Consider the following 19,428-nt stretch of genomic DNA (forward strand, 5'->3'; position numbering starts at 1 on the left):
TTATAAAACCCATTGGGCTTCAATCGCCATGTAATTGCAATGAATCTTTTCTAAGCTGTTCTTGGTTCTAACTCTTAAAAAGCAAACCTTTAAATTTTTGAGCCCATGTGAATGATTGCAGGGGAGGGCTTTGGTCGATCCTTTTCTATACCCACTTATTCCTTCTAAGGGTTTATGGGGGCCATTCTTAAGTGGTCTATGAATTAATTTACCTCTCACCATAGGACCAAGACATTTGACGAACAAGACAACCAATGATTCACATGCCCTCACACTTCAGGGCAATTTATACAGTCAGCCTATCCCCACCCCGTGTTTTTTGGGCTGACGAAGGATTCAGACAAAACCCACGCACACCAACAGGGAGAACAAGCAAACTCAACAAAGAGAGGTCCAATCTGGTATTTAAATCCAGGACATTCTTGCTTTAAAATGTTAGATTGTCTTAATATCAGTGAGTTATAATTGCTCACTTTGCTGAAAAATAGTTTTCATTTCACTGTGTCTGCAGACACAGTGAAATGAGCCCATGTGAATGAATGCAGACAGTGAAATGAGCCCATGTGAATGAATGCAGACACAGTGAAATGAAAACTATTTTTCAGCAAAGTGAGCAATTATAACTCACTGATATTAAGACAATAAACATAAACATTTCACTCTGAAAATGGAGACAAAGCGACTGAAAAGAGACGTTTAACTACTCATGTAAGTTGATGTCAAAACTCCATATTGTGTCAGGAATATTAAAAATGTCAACAGGTGAATGTTTTTCTGCCATCCAAACAGAAGTAATTACGTTGGTCAGAAGATCCTGGAAATCCGAGTGGGAGGGGACGCACAACAGTGCTTGATGACTTGGTAATAATCCTGCAGTGCTACTCCACTGAAGGACATTCTCCATGATGAACCATACTGGTATCTATATGCATCGTTACAGGCTCAGTATCGTCTTGCCATCGGTGATGCCTTGTGGTGGTTGAAAAAAGACAGTCGACATGTGCTTGATGCAGACGTTATGTACGTACCACAACAAAAACGTCTAATACAACACTTATGCAACATTTTCATCGTCAGTGTCTGCAGGAGCATAATCCTGAAATGATGTTTAGAGGTGTCATCATAGATTATATTTTCATAAATATACCCACTGCAAGGGTTAAGGGGTAGGATTAGGTTTTTCACACCATGTTATCAGGAGATAAGCCGACAAGATCTGTCCTCTTCCCACTTCATGGTTTCATAATGTTTATCATTTTGAGTGAGACAGATCCAAGATTAATTGCTGATCAAGGAACAGCCATCCCTCTAACTTCTCCCAGTCATGGCAAAACTCTGAAATTTGCCATCTATGCTAAAGAGGCAATAGTTTGGATAAGGTTAGTCATTGAGACAGTACAGGATGACTCAAGTGTAATAAAATCTCCCTAACAAGTCACAGGTTTTGTTAAGGCAGTGCATGACATACAGTATGACAGTACTCATTTTATGGAGTGTTTGTTGGGCAACTTCCACCTTCATCACATGGCAGATACCCTCAAGTGCCTGTTTCCTTCCCAGCATCTGCAAAGCAAGCAGAGTCTGGTGTCCGTCACCTCCTGTCACATGCTCTAGCAACTGCCTGATAACCTCATCACTCCACTCGTGATTCTGATCCCAACACTCGATGTTAAAACTCCCAGCAAACATGAGTCATGTTCAGTTAAGACCAAAACTTCTCATCCCAACGGCAAATTAGAATTGGAACTGTTTTCATTCAACCAGGATAAATTCAAAATCATTCATTCTTGATTAAATTATTTTCCCTGGCCTCCTCCTCCCCTCCCACCAGCCAGGGAAGAAAAGGCTGGTGGCCTAACAGTATGCTAACATGAAGGTCTGACCAAGAGCTACAGTATCTTACTAACAGATACTGATGCAGGAGAGTTGACTGCTGAACAAACCTGTAATCAAACCTGTCTTATAAATTTCTGATCAGGTTTCTGCACAATACCTTCGTTTTGTCTCCTAACATGGTTTTGGACATCCCCAACATGGCTCTCCACTCAGAGTGGTGTGGACTTGGGGACACTATTAACATAAAAATTTAATCATGTTTATTTCACCAAGGAAACAAGTATTCTTTTGCCAACTATGTGTTTTAAAAATCCAGGACAATATTACAATCTCTATATTAAAATTCTCAAAACTACATTTACGGTAGTTGGACTGCTAAAATAGAGCAGATTGATGTAAAATTTGTGATATGAATGAGTGATGAGTGACTTGATGTCTGTAATAAATAGGCTTCTGAGCTGAAGGACTGACTTTCATTTTGTGTGAATGAGGGGGAGATACAAGTTCATACTTCTTTCTGCTTCTTTCATGATTTATTTTAGTTGTTACATGAACTATTCATACTTATAGGGAGAGTAAAAGGAAATGAAATACTTTACTAATAAAACAATACAATATTACCATTTTTAAAATGGTGATCACTGGTTATTTGTGGGGACGGGAGAATACAGGCAAAAGTCGCCTTTGAATATATTTGAGTTTTTAAACACAACATCTCCTTAGAGGAGCCATATGCAGCTTAGGAAGTCTTCAGTATCCGAATCGCTTAGAGTGAGAAGCAATGATCCTCTCATCTTTCGCTGGAATTATTATGGAAAGTAAGTTTGCATAATTATAACTTTTTCTTAGCCAAAATGTATTAGCACCTTACATCCATCCTACTTTGAATAAACGTCAAATGAACTCCCATCTGACAAATTTAGAATTTATTTACTCATAAGTCGCAACATTAACAAAATGACCCATCAGGGCGATTGATGTGAACATCTGCTTGCAAATTTAAATAATCTTCTGCAGACTTGAAAAGATGTAATTGGCCCTTTTGTTCTACTTACACCGATCGTGACAAGTTGGAAAGAGGGGCTTGATGATTAGCTTGCACGTGAAAATTATAGGTTAAAGACCTTTGAGGTGAGCTTGGTATTAGTACATAGTTTTGAGCAAGTTTAAAATCCCCTAAAATCCCCCTTCAGCTGCTGGCCGTAAAGCCAGTTGGTTCCTTAGAGAGAACGCATATTGCTTTAGTAAGGTTCGTTGCAGTACAGTGACACCTAGAGGGATATATTGTGAACTGTATCATATCCGATAGCCTGCAAACACACTACAGCAGGGGTGTCAAACTCCAGTCCTGAAGGGCCGCTGTCCTGCAGTTTTTAGATGTGCCACAGGTACAAAACACCTGAATCAAATGGCTTTATTACCTCCTCAGTTCTCCAGAGCCTTGCTAATGACCTAATTATTCTATTCAGGTGTGGTGCAGCAGAGGCACTTCTAAAAGTTGCAGGACACTGGCCCTCGAGGACTGGAGTTTGACACCCCTGCACTACAGTATAAGCAGTAAGAGATCAAACCAGTGACAGGAAACGAAGCATCAGGAATAACCAAACAGTTTACTGAATTGGATCTTTGGGACTTTTCACAGACAGACTGTTTTGTTGTGACCGTGCTGAATAGGAATTTGTGGTTGAGTTCTAACGTTTTAGGTTTGCCTTCAGTAACTGTTGACATGAATTTTGTGTCTGCTGTGGTCAGTCTATAATAAATTTCATCAGCTGCAGATCATAAATTCACAGCAGTGTGCAGTGAAGCTGGCAGGCAGCAAAGGAAAAAACGGTAGAAATAAATGTTTGCGAACAGCAGCAAAAGGTCATAGTTTATGTTGAGAGAACTGTGTGTGTTTCAGAGCAGACTGCCAGTGGAGAAAATCCTGGCTCGGTACAGATGTAAGCCAGCTGTTTCTTTACCCAGCCACCAGTCTAAGATACAAAATATGTTCTGTATCATTTTACTGATGTTGCTTAAACATTTATACAGTCTGCAAACCGCAAGAAGTTTAAATTAGAAAACTTTATTTATCCCTTAGCAAAAAAATCTTTATCGTTAGTCCTTATTTTTTCTTTTGAACCACAGGGGTCAATTGTATGCCCCCTCACTCTGTTCTACCATCCATTTGCCATGCTCAGATCTTACAAGGCTGTACAACACGCCAAGAGACAAAGTGAGTCTGAATGTTATACCTAATTTTATTTTATGTATTGTCACGACAGTAGAGTATGAATCAGATAATGTATGAAAAAATTGAGCTCCTGTGCTTTCTCCCAGTGCAATCTAAAAACAACCAATCAGAGCCAGGAGGCGGGTCTTAGCACCGTCAATCATGTTCGTCCGCGCACCGCACTGCTAGTTAGCATGACTTCTGATGACGGCGGATAAACGGTGTTCCTGTTAACGGTGAGTTGCTTCTCCGCAATTAGCACACTTAGCATTGACGGCTCTAAGAGGTGGAGGAGATCTGTCTTTTCACAGATTATCTGTCTCATAATATACTATAATGACATTTGAAATTTGTCAGTGCAAAAACAATTATTACAACTTCCCTTGGAAATTAGAGAAACAAGAAAAAAGACTTCTGGTCATGAGGACTTTGTGTTGATTTTATAATCTCTAACTGACCTGATTTGGTTTCAAAATCTTTTAAAATCTTGCAGATCAGAAGCTGAAAGATGGCTGTCTGAGCAGGCAAAAGCGAGAGCCCCAAAGAGACCCGTTCCTCCACCATCCTCATCTCCGTCTTTGCCCGAGTCCTTTCTCAGCGTGAGTACATCACAGTTCAGTCCTCTGCTGCCCTCTGCTGGTGTAAACGATCCTTTCTGCTTTCTACCCCACAAGAAAGCAGTGGTTGTCACCAGGAAGCAGCTGAGCACTACGAGGGTCCACAAGAGTCTTTGCAGGACTGAAGCTGCCATCCAGCTGTGTGACTTTGGTTGAACCATTTCAGAATGGTTTTCTGTAATTCCAGCCCATTCCTCCCAACAGAACTGATGTAACTGGGTCAGACATGTAGAACCACTTCACTTACACATGTTCAGCTTTGCTCACATTTTTTTTTCTATGGGACTATGGTTAAGGCTTTGTTATGGTCACTCCAAAACATTTACTTTGTTGTCCTTAAGCCAGAATGTAGCTAATGCAGATGAATGTGTGGAGTCATCAGTTTCCATCCAAGTTTTAACGTCCTGGCTAATGTCTTTAGATCTTGTTTTCTCCATAACGTTGTTTTCTCATGACCCCCTCTACTATGTGAAGTGCACCAGTCCCTCCACAACATCATGCTGCCACTTCATACGTTTGAGTTGTTCTTGCAAAATTCCCCAAATTGTTTTCATCACATGTAAAAATGGTTTATGGTCAAACACTTTAATTTTAGATTTGTTCAATCAGAGGACAAACCCTAAAAGAATTAGGATCTTTGACATGCATTTAGCTTTGATATTTTAGTCTATAGAAGCATGACATCAACATTTTGTCTTTCCCCAATTGCTTAAAGCAGATGTTTAGTCAGATTCAGTGTTGATCAATAAGAAAAATGTCTGTACTTGTATAATGGAGCCAAACTTACATCTACCCTGTGTGATCCAATGGAAGGTTAGCATAACATGTTTAAACTTATTCTATGTAGTGCAATGAACAAACAGCGTTGTCTTGACAGAACCTCTCTGATATCATGTCACCAAAGTCACATTTTCTGTTGGACTCCACCAGTTGCACAGTTATTGTTGACCTCTGGCATGTTCCCCAACAAAGATTAAACTCCTCTGTGTTGGATGGGTGAATAAAATGTGTTCCTTATGTTGATATCAATAAAGAGTTCAGAGTTGGTCAGTAATTTGCCTGCTAGGACTTTTGTCCTGATGATTTAGGGGTTTTGGCTCTATGGCCAGGATCAAGATTTTTGGCAGTGGTACCAGCTCGTTAAATCCCAGCTCATTGAAAAACCAGCTAAAGCGGGATCTGAGGTTTATATAGCAGGGCTCTGCTCCTGCTTTGTGAGACCACCATATTCAGCTGGTGACTGGCTCCAGCACTCTTTTCAGGATGAGCAGTAAGGTAAGAGCTTCCCATTCATTTCTTGTTTTTCCTGTTTGCCTTAGGTCTAAAGTTGCCCCACTGCCCTGCCGCTTTTCATGTCACATAGAAGTGATTTGGTGTTTCGAGTGAAGAATGAAAGAAAACTGAATATGGAAAAAAACACATATTCAGAACATTTGATCTGAATATTTCCTCTTCCCGCTCCTCTTGTTGGACTCAGATTATATTCTACGAGGATCGGAACTTTCAGGGCCGCTCATATGAGTGCGATGCCGACTGTCCTGATATGAACCCCCACTTTACCCGCTGCAACTCCATCAAGGTGGAGAGTGGCTGCTGGGTGCTCTATGAGAAGCCCAACTACACCGGCTACCAGTACGTCCTGACCAGAGGAGAGTACCCTGACAAGCAGCGCTGGATGGGCTACAACGACACCATCCGCTCCTGCCGTACCTTCTCCTATGTGAGGTTACTTTGAGAGCTCAAACTCATGAATGTTTCTACGCTGTTAGGAGTCAAAATAGTTAATTTGGCCTGTTTTCACCTATTGAATTTAAAAAGCAAAAACAATACTAGTTATTCTTCCAATGTTTCAAACCAATGTGGATTTGCCTGGATGGGTAACTGAGGAATAAGCATTGACTGATGACTAAGCATGGTGATTGACTGTCAGGCTCTCGGCCACAGACCCAGAAGGCTCCTTTCATTTTCTATCTTCTATCTTATGGCCCTGCAGACCAGCGAGGGCCCCTACCGCATCCGTATCTACGAGCGGCCCAACTTCCAAGGTCAGATGATGGAGTTCAGCGAGGACTGCGAGTCGGTGCAGGAGCACTTCCGCAGCCGAGACATCTACTCCTGCAAAGTCTTGGATGGCTACTGGACCCTCTACGAACACCCAAGCTTCCGTGGCCGGCAGTACTTCATGAGTCCTGGCGAGTACCGCAAGTTCAATGACTGGGGGGCCACCTGCGCCACCACCGGCTCTTTCCGCAGGATCACAGAGTTTTAATCCTTTCAGTTAATGATATGAACAACAGAATGCTCCAAGAGCTGACTTGACGGAGCTGCTGGATGCTATTAGAAAAAAATTAATAAAATGAGCTGCTGTAAAGGATTTTCTTGTCATTGGTGAATAAATCTCTCAATATTATCTGATTTACTACATCTGTGACTAAGAGGAATTTTGTGCACTTTCAGCTTTTATTTTGATCACAATGCAACATAGTTCTGTTTCACTAAACATGTTTGATTTACTGTAACTCTGAGAAGTCTTCATACCTGCACAAAAAGAGGCTGAAGACCACTTTCTGTTAGGAATTAACCTAAAGGACTGCTGTCCTATACTGCTAGGAAATCTAGAAAAGTCTTTGAACTGATCAAAAGTGAATCAAAAGATGTATGACTGCTTTGGTCTCAACAGTAAATGTTTCAGGTAAAAATGCACATACACAAGAAAATACAGGCGGCCATCCACAGCCAGCCATCCACAGCCAGCCTGGCAGAACTGATAATCAGAGGTCGCTTTTTCTTTTGCTATGTCAAAATTAAAAGGATAGTGTTTATTTTTATTAACATTATTTAACTTGCATCAGTTGCATATTTGTATAGATCAAATTTTACAATTTTACTGTCAGGTACATTTTAACTTCAGTTACAAGAGTCAATGATTCTTGAGATAAGGGATAAAATGGGTTCAAATTTTCAACAACAAAAAAAAGTAATTATTTCTCAACCTTATGTATTCAAATATGACAAATAATGTTTTGGAAATGTAAAGATGCCAAGGTGCAGGTTCCCATTTGAAACTTTTTTTTTTTTTTGAAAATTACAATTTTAATGGACCTAACCCAGAATTTTGTCAACACCATCTGATAAAAATATAAAATTAGTTTTTAATGACCCTACTAGTGATATTTTTACTCAGTTTAAGAGACAAGAACAAAAAAAAACTATTTAAAACAAAAAACAAAGTCCATCTGACGGAGTTGACAGTGCATGACGGGGTTGACACAGAACAGAAAGTGGTGACAAACTAGTGAGTAAAAAGAAATACTTGATACATATGAAGTAATGCAATTTATGCAAAATATATTAAAATGAATTAACTGTACATTTAAGTGGGATTTGTCAACAATTTCACTGAAATAGTCAGAAAAACGGATGGAGTTGACATCTGACAGAGTTGACAAAATGCCAAACTACCTCAATTTATATGATGTTATTCTGAAAGAGGCCATATTGTAGCTCATCAGGTCCATAAAATCTTTACAGTAAACCAAAATGAAGTACTTATGTCAAAAATGTCATCACAATTTTGTAAATTGTCAGTTATGATCTTGACACAATATGGTTGTGACGAACAACTTGAGAATAAAAAGAAAGAAAAAACAAAAATAAATAAATTTACCAGAGCTGCCTAGCACTCCTAGCAAGGGGAGAAACAGGAAGAGGTCATGGGGTCCTCAGAGTTTCTGGTGCCCCCCAATATGCCTGATTTTGTTACATTCTTTTTATGTCTGAGTGTTGACAAAAACCTGGGACACTATTTCAATTGAGTTGGAAAATATGTAAAAATGATTTTTAGTTCAATTTATTGATACTTTTATAATTATTTATGTGAATACTTATACTTAGTTGTCATAATACATTATTTTATTATTCCTTTAATTGTTTTAAACTATTATAATGTACTACCAATAATTAAAGACAAGGGCTTTTACAGACACTATTCACCTACTACAAAAAAATATTTAGCAAACACCATGAAAACACTTTTATTTTTTTGTATAATTTATTTAAATTCTGTGCTTTATCCAGAGGACGTGTTTTGTCCCTCTTCCCAAGAATCACTGAGAGTGCATCCTTTAAATGTCTCAGAATCATCAATTATTGATTTTGGGAAACTGTTCCAACAATATTCCCCCAGCCAGATGTCTTTAGGTTCTGAGGAATGCCTGGTCAGCTCAATTTCTGGAATTCTCTGCAAATTATATTTTTTTTACTTCTGCATCCTTTATGATAATGGCTGAAACTAGAATAAACAAGACTCAGTGAAAAAAGCAGTTGCACCCACCTGCTGGACTTGGTGGTTTCATAAATCCAGCCATATCCAAGCAAAAATCTTGAGCAAAAAATAAAAATGGAGAAGGTGCTTTGTGAATTCCTTCCACTGTTTTTTTTTTTACTTGTGATGAAGACAATGCATTCAAAGCAAACACAGGCTGTGTATACAAGCTGCAGTGACTGTTCCAGTGCATGTCCATGCTGTGGCTGGTGCTAGAACCTGCTTTCTGCTGCATTCAGGAGCAGAAAGACTCCTGTAGTCTGCTGACAGCAAGCCTGCTTTGAATCACAACATGCAGCTGAACATCCTTCCTCATGGATATAAAGTTGGACACTTCATAGTATAAAAACAAAGGTCTTTGTTTGAGTTTTGACAGTAGCCATCATGGGAAAGGTTTGTGTTCAGTTTGAAGTCCCACTTTTTCGATGGCATGTTGTGATTATGTTGACAGGATGATTTCTTCTGCTCCATCAGATCATCTTCTATGAGGACAGAAACTTTGGAGGCCATCACTATGAGTGCATGAGTGACTGCACTGACCTGCACTCAATGTTTGACCACTGCCGCTCCATACGCGTGGAGAGTGGCATGTTCATGATCTACGACCGACCCGGTTTTATGGGGAACCAGTACTTCATGAGAACCGGAGAGTATTCTGACTACATGGGCATGACCGGCATGAATGACTGTGTCCGCTCATGCCTCATGATCCCCTTGGTAAGCTGTCTTTTAAACGAGCAAGGTTGTAGATTTCTATAGCACAGGCTGGGTTTGATAGCAGGTTATAATGATTACTTATTTTCTGCGGTGAAGAATATTGAGAACGTTTTTTCAACTCCACTTGAGATGGTGCAAAGTGGTGGACGGAGACTGATTATGCTAGTACAGCTAGCCAATCAGAGCAACCGGGCTATCTTACTCCTGATTTTATAGACAATTAACAAATATTGGAATTTTACCAGAAATCCAATTTTCTCAAGAATTCTTAACAACTTTTTGCATATTTAGTTGGACAGCAAGAAAGTATGTATGTGGGTAAAAATTGTCACTTTGTTTTAAAAATATATAATGGAACAAAACTAGTTTTTTTTTTTTTCTAGAAAGAAATTTGTTTTCTAGATGAAGTAGTATCTCCCTTCAGATGAAGGAGCAGCACTTTCCATAACTGTTGAAACCAAAGTAACTTTAGGACTGGACAATGATCTGTATGACTGTTTTACCCAACATCTGTCCCACAGCCTGCACCCAGAGCACCCTGATATCTACATACAAAAATCAAGATGAATCATAATTACAATGGTGTATTTTAATTGATCTTTTCAAGTTCATTTTACTGCGACAGACTGGCGACCTGTCCAGGGTGTACCCCGCCTCTCGCCCGGAACGTTAGCTGAAGATAGGCACCAGCAACCCTCACGACCCCACTAAGGGACGAGGGTGTAAAGAAAAAGGATGGATGGATGGATGGAACTTAATTTTAACGCGTTTCAGAATCCCTATCTTAGTGGAGCTTCCAGATCATTTATCTGATGGAACCTTCAGTCAAATAAAGTTTATTTGTACAGCAATAAGGCAGTTATAGGTGCATCTCACTATATAAACTTAATTATAAATCAAGTAGTAAACATTACAATTTGTCAAATCTCACAATCAAAATCATCAAGCAAATATTTATTAAATATACTGATCACTGTTTCAGGTATCATTTTGGGCAAGTCTAAACATGTGTGATCTAAAGGAACTCAGTGTTTCAGCATTTTTATTTTTTATTTTTTGCAGTTTTCTGGAAGTTTGTTTCAGATTAATGGGACATATAAACTGAATATTACTTCTGCATTTTTAGTTTTGGTTGTGGGGATGCAGAGCAGACCAGAACCAGAGGACCTCAGGTCTTGTGCTAAATCGTTCAGTGATTTATAAACTAACGGCAGGATTTTAAAGCCACAGGGAGCCAGTTATTTTAGAAAGACACTGTTGCAGTAATCAGTGTGACTAAAGATAAATGCATGTATGAGTTACTCTAGATCTTGCTGAGACATTAGTTCTTTAATCCTGGAAGTGTTCTTCAGGTGATAGAAGGCTGACTTTGTAACTATCCTCATGTGTCTCTGAAGGTTCAGGTCTGAGTTCATCACTACAGGTTTCACCCAGATGAGTTTACTATTTGAAGCAGATGACACACAATGATTTGAAAAATATCCACCTTTCGGGTTCAAATGGAATACGATATCAGTTCTATTAACAGCTCTAATGGTCTCTACAGAAACAGTGAAGACCTCTAACCTTCAGATATATCTAGATCAGTTGTTTCCAGGCTTAATGTGAGCATGAAAGTGTTCTTAATGGTTCCATCCGACATGCTTCTCCAGCACACAGGCAGCTTCAGGATGCAGCTGTACGAGCACTTCGACATGGGAGGTGAGATGATGGAGCTAACGGATGACTGCTCAAACCTCATGGGTCGCTTTCACCTTGCCAACTTCAACTCCTGCAACATCCTGGATGGCCACTGGCTGGTGTACGAGCAACCCAACTACAGGGGGCGCCACTACTACTTGAGGCCCGGCCAGTATAAGAGCTTTAGTGAATGGGAAGGCGCAAACTCCAGGATTGGCTCCATCAGACGTCTGATGGATCTCTAAGAAAGGGTTCTCATAAAACGCCTGCTCTTTGCCATATTCCACACACTGATGAAAATGGCGTCAGTGCTCAAGTGGATTCAATTTTGCTCTTGCTCTTTTCATTTGACGGGCGACTTCTTCAAGGAAGATGTAACATGCTTGGATATTCTGACTCTGACCAGAGGACTAAATAAAATACTCCCAGGATTGACTCATATCATGTTCTGAAGCATTACCTATAGTAGACATTCAGTATCTTCAGCAAAAAAAACCCACTTTATTGTCAGACTCCTTTTACTGAGACAGATGGATGATTGAAAAATCCCAATCAAAATGGAGGCTTTTCCTTGTTCTTAACTCCACTTTATGATAAACATATATTAAAGAGAGTTTGCTTTACCTGATCTTACAGTGAGATTCTGACCAACAGGACTCCAACCTAGGATCATTTATCATTAAGAATAACAGACAAAGCACATTTTGAACTTCTTCCAAATATAGATTTGCAGAGACACATCCTTTAGCATAACAGTTCTACATGTAATATTTCCGGAAAAGTTAATTCAGCTACTAATATGAGAAAAGGTCTTCTGTCTGTAATCTAAACTCAGTATGAATCCAGCTATTCTTCAAAGTTCTCAGAGGCATGATAGAGAAAATTAGTTGACCATCATGAAGACCAAGGAATTCAGCGGACAAATCAGGGAAAGCCGAAAGAATTCCTGTTTGCAGTTCACCATAAGCCATGAAGGAAACATGGCAAACATGCTAAATAATGTGTTAATTAAAACACTGCAGAAGAAAAAATTAAAATAACATATAGTGCATCCAGACAGTATTCACAGTGCCTCATTTTTCCCACATTTTGTTATGTTGGAGCCTTATTCTAAGTTTTAGTGAATTAATCTCTTTCTTGCATACATTTTTGGAGTCTCTTTAGAGAATCAATAAACAAGCAGTCAACTCCTGCTGAAGAAACCTTCAGTGTTTATAGAAACCTTCAAGTCCAAGGAAGACATAGATGATCAGTGCAGATTAGGGACGCAAACAGTTAATCGACTTATTTATTGTCGATTGATGGTTCAACAGATTAAAATATGTTCCAGTTGATTAGCTATTAATGTCTGCGTAGACCTTCTTTCAGTGTTGTGGTGTGGCCGCCATTCAGAAGAGATCGCCGCTGGTCATCCTCAAGCAGAGCCAGTTGGTACAGAAATAAAGATGGTGGTCCTTCCCACAACAGGAAAGAGAAACTGTCCAAATGGAGTCTGTTGTGGAATGTTAAGTTCACTTTATGTGGTTCTGTTTTCAAATATAGACACTCAAAAAGCTTCTATTACCTTAATAGCGCTCATTTAGCTGTGTTGATACCATATGTAAACACAGACGAGTCTTCAAACAAAACATAGAACTACAGTTTTTACTGTATTTACAGACTTAAAGTCAAAGGAAAAAGTATTTAAGATTAAACTACAAAAATATTACATTTAGTATTTCCTTGCATGTTGATAAATATAAGCTTGGGGTATTTGAGGTACTCACTGTACATATGTACAATATGGAATAAGGCAGTAACATAACACAATAAAAAAAGGGAAGCGCTGTGAATACTTTCCAGTTACACTACTAATTTATGTACACTGTAGTGTTTAGTGCCTGTCTTAATTTCTCTGTTTGAAACATGTTCCTGTTGAAAATTACATTTACTTGTACAAATAATGATGCTATCTGACCTGTGGAAACAAGAAATCACTTAAATCGAGCCCATCTGACAACATGAAGTGTGCAAAAAGATATCAAAAAGCAATATTCTATGCCCCAATCTATGTCCAAGCAGTGATTAAATTATGATTTCTGCTCTCTTAGAAAAGGAATGTCTGTCTTTCCATTTGCTTGTGGCCTTCATGTATCCAGCAGGACAAAACAGGTCGGTGCACTTGTTTGTACTTCGGTTTCCTTGTGTGAGTTTAAGTTTTGGTTGATGTTCTGAAATTCAGAAGGGTGACAAAAAAGCAAAACAGAATAAATGTGCAGGGGAGCAAAGATTGTGCATATGCAGCACTTTATGATTGCCTGGTGATTAAAGTTTGAAGCATGAGCTCCACAACCCAACACATAATGTTACTGAGAGAGTTAGTTGGGGCAACAAATTAATATATCAGTAAATACATATTTTCTTTCTTCAGATTTTTTTTTTTTTAGCATATTCCAAAACATATGATTAGGACAACAGGGATACACAAACACCAGTGATTCCTGGCCGGAACAATATGAATGCCACATGCAGACTCTGCATTTTACATTCAGGCGGTAGTCCTCAAAGCCTGGCATAGCTCACATGAGGCTCGGTGCAGGCAGGGCAGGTGAGGCAAGCACCATGGGGAAGGTAGAGAACTTCAATATTACCTGCATTTTACTTGTATGAAGTTTTTCTCTCTCTCTTTTTTTGCGGGATGGTGTGAGACATCCCGTCTTCTCCACATGCAGATTATCTTCTACGAGAACAGGGAGTTCTCTGGGCGCCATTTTGAGTGCTCCAAAGACTGTGCAGATCTGCTGAGGAGTCTGAGCCGGTGCGGCTCCATCAGGGTGGAGAGCGGCTGCTTCATGATTTACGAAAAAGCCAACTACACTGGGAACCAGTACTACCTAAGCAAAGGAGAATATCCTGACTTCCACCACTGGACAGGAGTCAGCGACTCTGTCGGCTCTTGTCGCCACATCCACACGGTGAGCTACTTGTTTGAGGGGAAAGTCAACACAACGTGCTGCACAGACACCAGTTACCAGCTAAAACGATGATGCACTCACAGATATATGTGTCACTGTGGGAAGCTAGCTTCCTGATTTAGTAACTAGTATTTAGTTTGTGACTATTTTACTAAACAAAAACTAGGTGGGATAGAAAGTGACTTTTTATTACATGTGAATAGTAGAAAAGAAAACATAATGAAAACTTTAGATGTAAATAGATCTGTTGACCTTTAAGTTAATCTTAAACAGATTATTCTGCAAATATTGTCCTTAAATGTTTAAAAACATTTATTTAAAAATGATAAAAGATAAGCCTGAGATTTAAATCTCAAGAACTTTTTGCTGGGAGGCAGCACTGCTAACAAATGCTCCAACATGCAGCCTTAAGTGATTGTTACTTTTAGCTAAATTTCATATTAAAATTGATTAGATTAAAACTATAAAAATAACCAGTCTCATAAACGGTCTCATAAGACAAATGCTTATAGTCAACATTTACTTTGTACCTAATATGGAGGTAAAATTAATATGTGGATGTCCCATAACTTTTCCAGCTCAACAGAAACAAAACTGAAGTTATCTTTGGACCTGTCAGCACACAGCTTCAGGTACTACAGTGAGAAACTAGAGATCAGGTCCAGAGCCTGGGTGTAGTGATGAACTCATACCTGAACCTTCATAGACATACAAATACATTTACAAAGTCAGCCTTCTGTCACCTGAAGAATATTTCTATTGTTTCATTGGTTACTTCAACAGTGTCTTCACAGGCCTGAATAAAACTCAGACAGCTGTAGCTGATCCAGAACACTGCTGCTCACATTCTGACTAATACTAGTAAGATAGAGCAAGTTTCAAAGCCCTTCCACTGACTCACTGGAGCTCAGAGAATAGACTTTCAATTAGTTTAGAAATCACTGAACCATTTAACATCAAAATACTTCCTGGAAAGAGGCAGACTTTAAATATAAGTTGTACAAAGAAACTTGACTTGATTCATATTGTCCAGTTTTCTTCAGAGTTAGATGCTGATGACTATTGTCAAGACGGATCTCCTCTAGCAGTCTGTTTTACAGCAATCCAAAGAAGCCTCTGACTGAAAACACTCTTGTTATGTCAGTCTCATAAAAAAGATGTTCAGGATTCTCTGTAATTTCCTTGATTTTATAAATAATTAATCGTCGCATAATAATAATAATAATAATAATAATAATAATAATAATAATAATAATAATAATAATAATAATATTCAGATGTCCCACAGAGCAGAAAGAGCCTTCGTTTTTTTGTTTTGTTTTTTATCCTGCGTCGCCTTTTAAGTCCCAGCTTTTGATGCTGCTACCCCAACAGACGATGGCAGAATATGTTACGGTCTTCATACACGCTGCATCTTGCTGCAAATGTTGAAGGCTCTCAGCTTCCTCAAGAAGTGCAATCTGCTCTGTCCCTAAGCAACAGAGCTACTACAACATGCTGCCATCTTGAGTGGTGCAATCCATTTAAAACAACATTTGGTTACTTGCTGTTTGATTATGACATATATGATGACATGATGTAATATATAATTTCACTCCCTTTCCATCGTAGGAGCCTGGGTCATTCAATATGTGCTTGTATGAGAGGATTGAGTTTGGTGGCCAAATGATGGACCTGATGGACGACTGTCCCAGTCTAGTGGACCGCTTCAACATTCACAATATCTTCTCTTGCAATGTTAGAAAGGGAAACTGGCTCTTCTATGAGCACCCTCAATACCGAGGCAAGATGTATCTGATTCGACCCGGAGAGTATAAAAGGTTCAGTGAGTGGGGCGGCAGGAGTGCCAGGGTTGGCTCCATCAGACGCATTGTAGACTATTGATCTACTCTAGGGGAATATAGGTAGCACAGAAGACAGTTTTTTTGTCATATTTATATGCATTTTAACCTTAACTTCCTCAAAAAGCTTTACTAGTGTAATGCAGAACATTGTCTGTTTGAATTGAGAAAATCTTCAACAAAAGCAACAAACAAATAACAATAAATCTGTTCACTTCATCATCATCATCATACATTCTCTCACTTCTAATAAAGCAGTTTCAAAAAGGAGTCTCCAACGTCCCGTAGGTTGTAGGCAGCATCAGGACGATGAAGTGGGATTACTAAAGAACAACAAATAGTTGTTAAACATCTCATCAGTTTCATTTTTTCTAATAATCCTATCATAATGTTGAAATCTGCCTTGTTTTTTTAAGTGTTGTAAGACACACAGCTTTCGACCAATGACACTCCATTGTCACCAATATCAGATACTGTACTACAAACAGTTTGGTTGCTACCTAAGTCAGGCTGCCATGGAATTGATCACATGCAATCGACAGTATATATACTCCACTGAATTAAAATTTATGATCAGCTATGAGCCAATACTGACATTAATCTCATGTTACACTGCGAATGTGTTCTATCTGCACTGATCAAATTAGTAAAGATAACCGTTGTTCAACTACTTAGAGGCAATAATAGGCTGTGCAAAGGGAAATCATTGATTCTAGAATGTTAATTGTGAAAGGAAAAAATTAAATTAGTCTGTGACCACCCAGTCCTGAAAGAATAAAACTGAAAACAATGCAAAACTCATACACATGATTCTTTGTAATTCTCATTTAGGCCCACTTGAGGGAACACCTAACATTTTGTGACAGAGATTTAAGACTACATGTTTTCTCTTCCATTTTTAATGATTTCATGAGGTGGACTTGATGCGAGTAAGACTTTCCATCAAGATCATGATGGCCCACATCAGTAGGTAGATTGTACAGAACATTACCTGAGCCCGACTGAACGTCAGTTTCCTCTTTCTGATGCTCCTGCAAACACTTTCTGTTGTACAATGTTACGTTTAGTAAAAATAGTGATAAACAAGAAACAAAGTACAATGATGCATTACTCACCAACAGAATTCTTCCATCCATGCAACCCCATCCCAGATCCATCATCACTCTGTGGGAAATATTTGCATGACAATGGTTTATGCTGTGCAATCCCACAGCTTCCCATTTTTTTTTATAAAGCACCATGGCTTGACTCAAGGACAACAGTGAATAGTAATACACCCTGTTGTAAAGATCATGGAAAAGGTAATGGAAACCAAATATTGAGGTTTGTTTTTTTTAATCTTCTATGTATTTCTTACTTGAGTGAAACATTATTTGTGTTTGCTTTCATAGATCATATCTTACAAGGACAGAAACTTCCAAGGCCACCCTCATAAATACCTCTTGACTGCTCACACCTTCACACATTCTTCACAAAGTGCAACTCCATCATGGTGGTAACTGGATGCTTTATGGTCAATGGGCAACCAGTACTGCTATATGGGAGGAGACTACTCTGACAATCAAAGTGGTTGGGATTAGTGACTCTATCAGAGTTTGGCTTTTGAAGCCTCAGGTAGGTCATAAATGAGACAAAATGAAGAATTTGTTCAAAGATGTTTAAAGCTGAAGTATTATATTGAGTGAGTGGTTTCAATGAATGAGGCAGTGAGTCTTTCTACATGGCAGCATCATGACTCCTACAAGTTGAGGCTTTACAAGCTTTGTTCTATGTATGGCCAAATGCATGAGCTGGTGGCTGACTGTTCAAATGTCCAGCAGAAGCTCAGTATGTCTGAATTCAGCTTCTGCCGCGTTACGGATGACCACTGGATGCCATATGATCAGCCAAACTGTAAAGGCAGAGTTTACTACCTGAAACCTGGAGAGTTCCACAGATGAGGCGACGGGAGAGGCATCAATCCGAAGGTTGGCTCAATTAGGAGAATAACAGATTTAACTGAAGTCAATAAACTTTAATTGCTGAATAAGACCTTTAACTTGTCATGTTTATGTTTTGTATCTTCTCATTTGTTGTTGCCCAAAACATCACTGTATTGTCTCAAGAAAGGGACTCCCATATAGAAAAAAAAAGTGGAGATCACAAATAATAAATGAGCACTGTCTAGAAGCCGTAGTCTAAACAAAGTATCTGCAATAGCGTCTGGCATAGTTTAATCTTCATTTTGCATTTGGATACCATACCATACCAGACAATGCCAGTGCTGCCCTCTCCCCGTCTGGTGGGATTAAATGGTGTGTGTGGTTTTAGACACGATCCGGATCACTAGTATAGCTAACGGCATGGAGAGAAACTGGACAGAATGGGTCCAGATTCTGAATGGACCCAACAACATAGAGTATGATGTAAACTTAAAGAGTAGGAATCATATGGAAAACATTCATACTTTATCCCATAACATGACAATTTTTTGCACACCTAAATGTGCTATTAGCATCGTTACCCTGGTGAGCTTAAAGGACAGGCTTTACACTTTAGCCAAATATGTTTAATATAAAACAATGGCATAAAACAGTGATAATCATAAGTATCATAAAGCTGTCACTATTATATATATATATATATATATATATATATATATATATATATATATATATATATATATATATATATATATGCATATATATATATATATATTGCTCAAAAAAATAAAGGGAACACTTAAACAACACAATATAACTCCAAGTAAATCAAACTTCTGTAAAATCAAACTGTCCACTTAGGAAGCAACACTGACTGACCTGACGAGGGTCCCCGTTGTCAATCAGTGTTGCTTCCTAAGTGGACAGTTTGATTTCACAGAAGTTTGATTTACTTGGAGTTATATTGTGTTGTTTAAGTGTTCCCTTTATTTTTTTGAGCAGTGTACATACAAAGCAATTGCTTTCTCTCTAAACGTCTACTGATGGCAGTGTTAGAGGTAATTTAGGGTTCAGTGAAAAACCTAAGGACATGCCATTTAAAACTTTGTCATACATGTGATTCTTCCATTTTCTTTTGACATCAAGTTTTAACAAGGCGCGGTTAGACAGACATTTTTGTCTATACAAATAGCGTTAGTGACTTGTGTTGAAATTAGAACAGAACTAATTAAAGTGAATTCTGTAAAGAGCCTCACACGATGTAAAATCAAAGTCAGAGTGTATCGTACATCTGCACACGCACAGAATTAAAATGCTCATCC

At 38.8% G+C, this 19,428-nt stretch overlaps 3 protein-coding genes across 4 annotated transcripts; all 3 read left to right on the plus strand.

Moving 5' to 3' along the window:
* The first annotated feature begins 5,833 nt into the window (after nucleotides 1–5,833).
* On the plus strand, nucleotides 5,834–7,078 carry LOC103482156 (gamma-crystallin M2-like). The gene is made up of 3 exons (XM_008438137.3): nucleotides 5,834–5,943; nucleotides 6,146–6,388; nucleotides 6,662–7,078. Exons 1-3 carry the CDS (start codon nucleotides 5,932–5,934, stop codon nucleotides 6,935–6,937), a joined length of 531 nt encoding a protein of 176 aa, XP_008436359.1. The 5' UTR covers nucleotides 5,834–5,931; the 3' UTR covers nucleotides 6,938–7,078.
* Nucleotides 7,079–9,218: 2,140 nt separating this feature from the next.
* On the plus strand, nucleotides 9,219–11,830 carry LOC103482149 (gamma-crystallin B-like). The gene is made up of 3 exons (XM_008438126.3): nucleotides 9,219–9,385; nucleotides 9,467–9,709; nucleotides 11,362–11,830. The coding sequence occupies exons 1-3, from the start codon at nucleotides 9,377–9,379 to the stop codon at nucleotides 11,632–11,634; spliced, it is 525 nt and encodes a 174-aa protein (XP_008436348.1). The 5' UTR covers nucleotides 9,219–9,376; the 3' UTR covers nucleotides 11,635–11,830.
* A 1,861-nt stretch (nucleotides 11,831–13,691) lies between these two features.
* Nucleotides 13,692–16,413, plus strand: LOC103482139 (gamma-crystallin S-1-like). Of its 2 annotated transcripts, XM_081598689.1 has the most exons (3): nucleotides 13,692–13,999; nucleotides 14,101–14,343; nucleotides 15,955–16,413. In XM_081598689.1, the coding sequence occupies exons 1-3, from the start codon at nucleotides 13,952–13,954 to the stop codon at nucleotides 16,225–16,227; spliced, it is 564 nt and encodes a 187-aa protein (XP_081454815.1). In that variant the 5' UTR covers nucleotides 13,692–13,951; the 3' UTR covers nucleotides 16,228–16,413. The 2 variants fall into 2 exon arrangements, with proteins under 2 accessions (XP_081454815.1, XP_008436329.1); XM_008438107.2 differs by having other exon boundaries at nucleotides 13,694–14,343.
* Nucleotides 16,414–19,428: the final 3,015 nt, after the last annotated feature.

The sequence above is a fragment of the Poecilia reticulata genome, chromosome 2 (assembly GCF_904066995.2).
Source record: "Poecilia reticulata chromosome 2, P_reticulata-male-v2, whole genome shotgun sequence".
Lineage (NCBI taxonomy): Eukaryota > Metazoa > Chordata > Actinopteri > Cyprinodontiformes > Poeciliidae > Poecilia > Poecilia reticulata.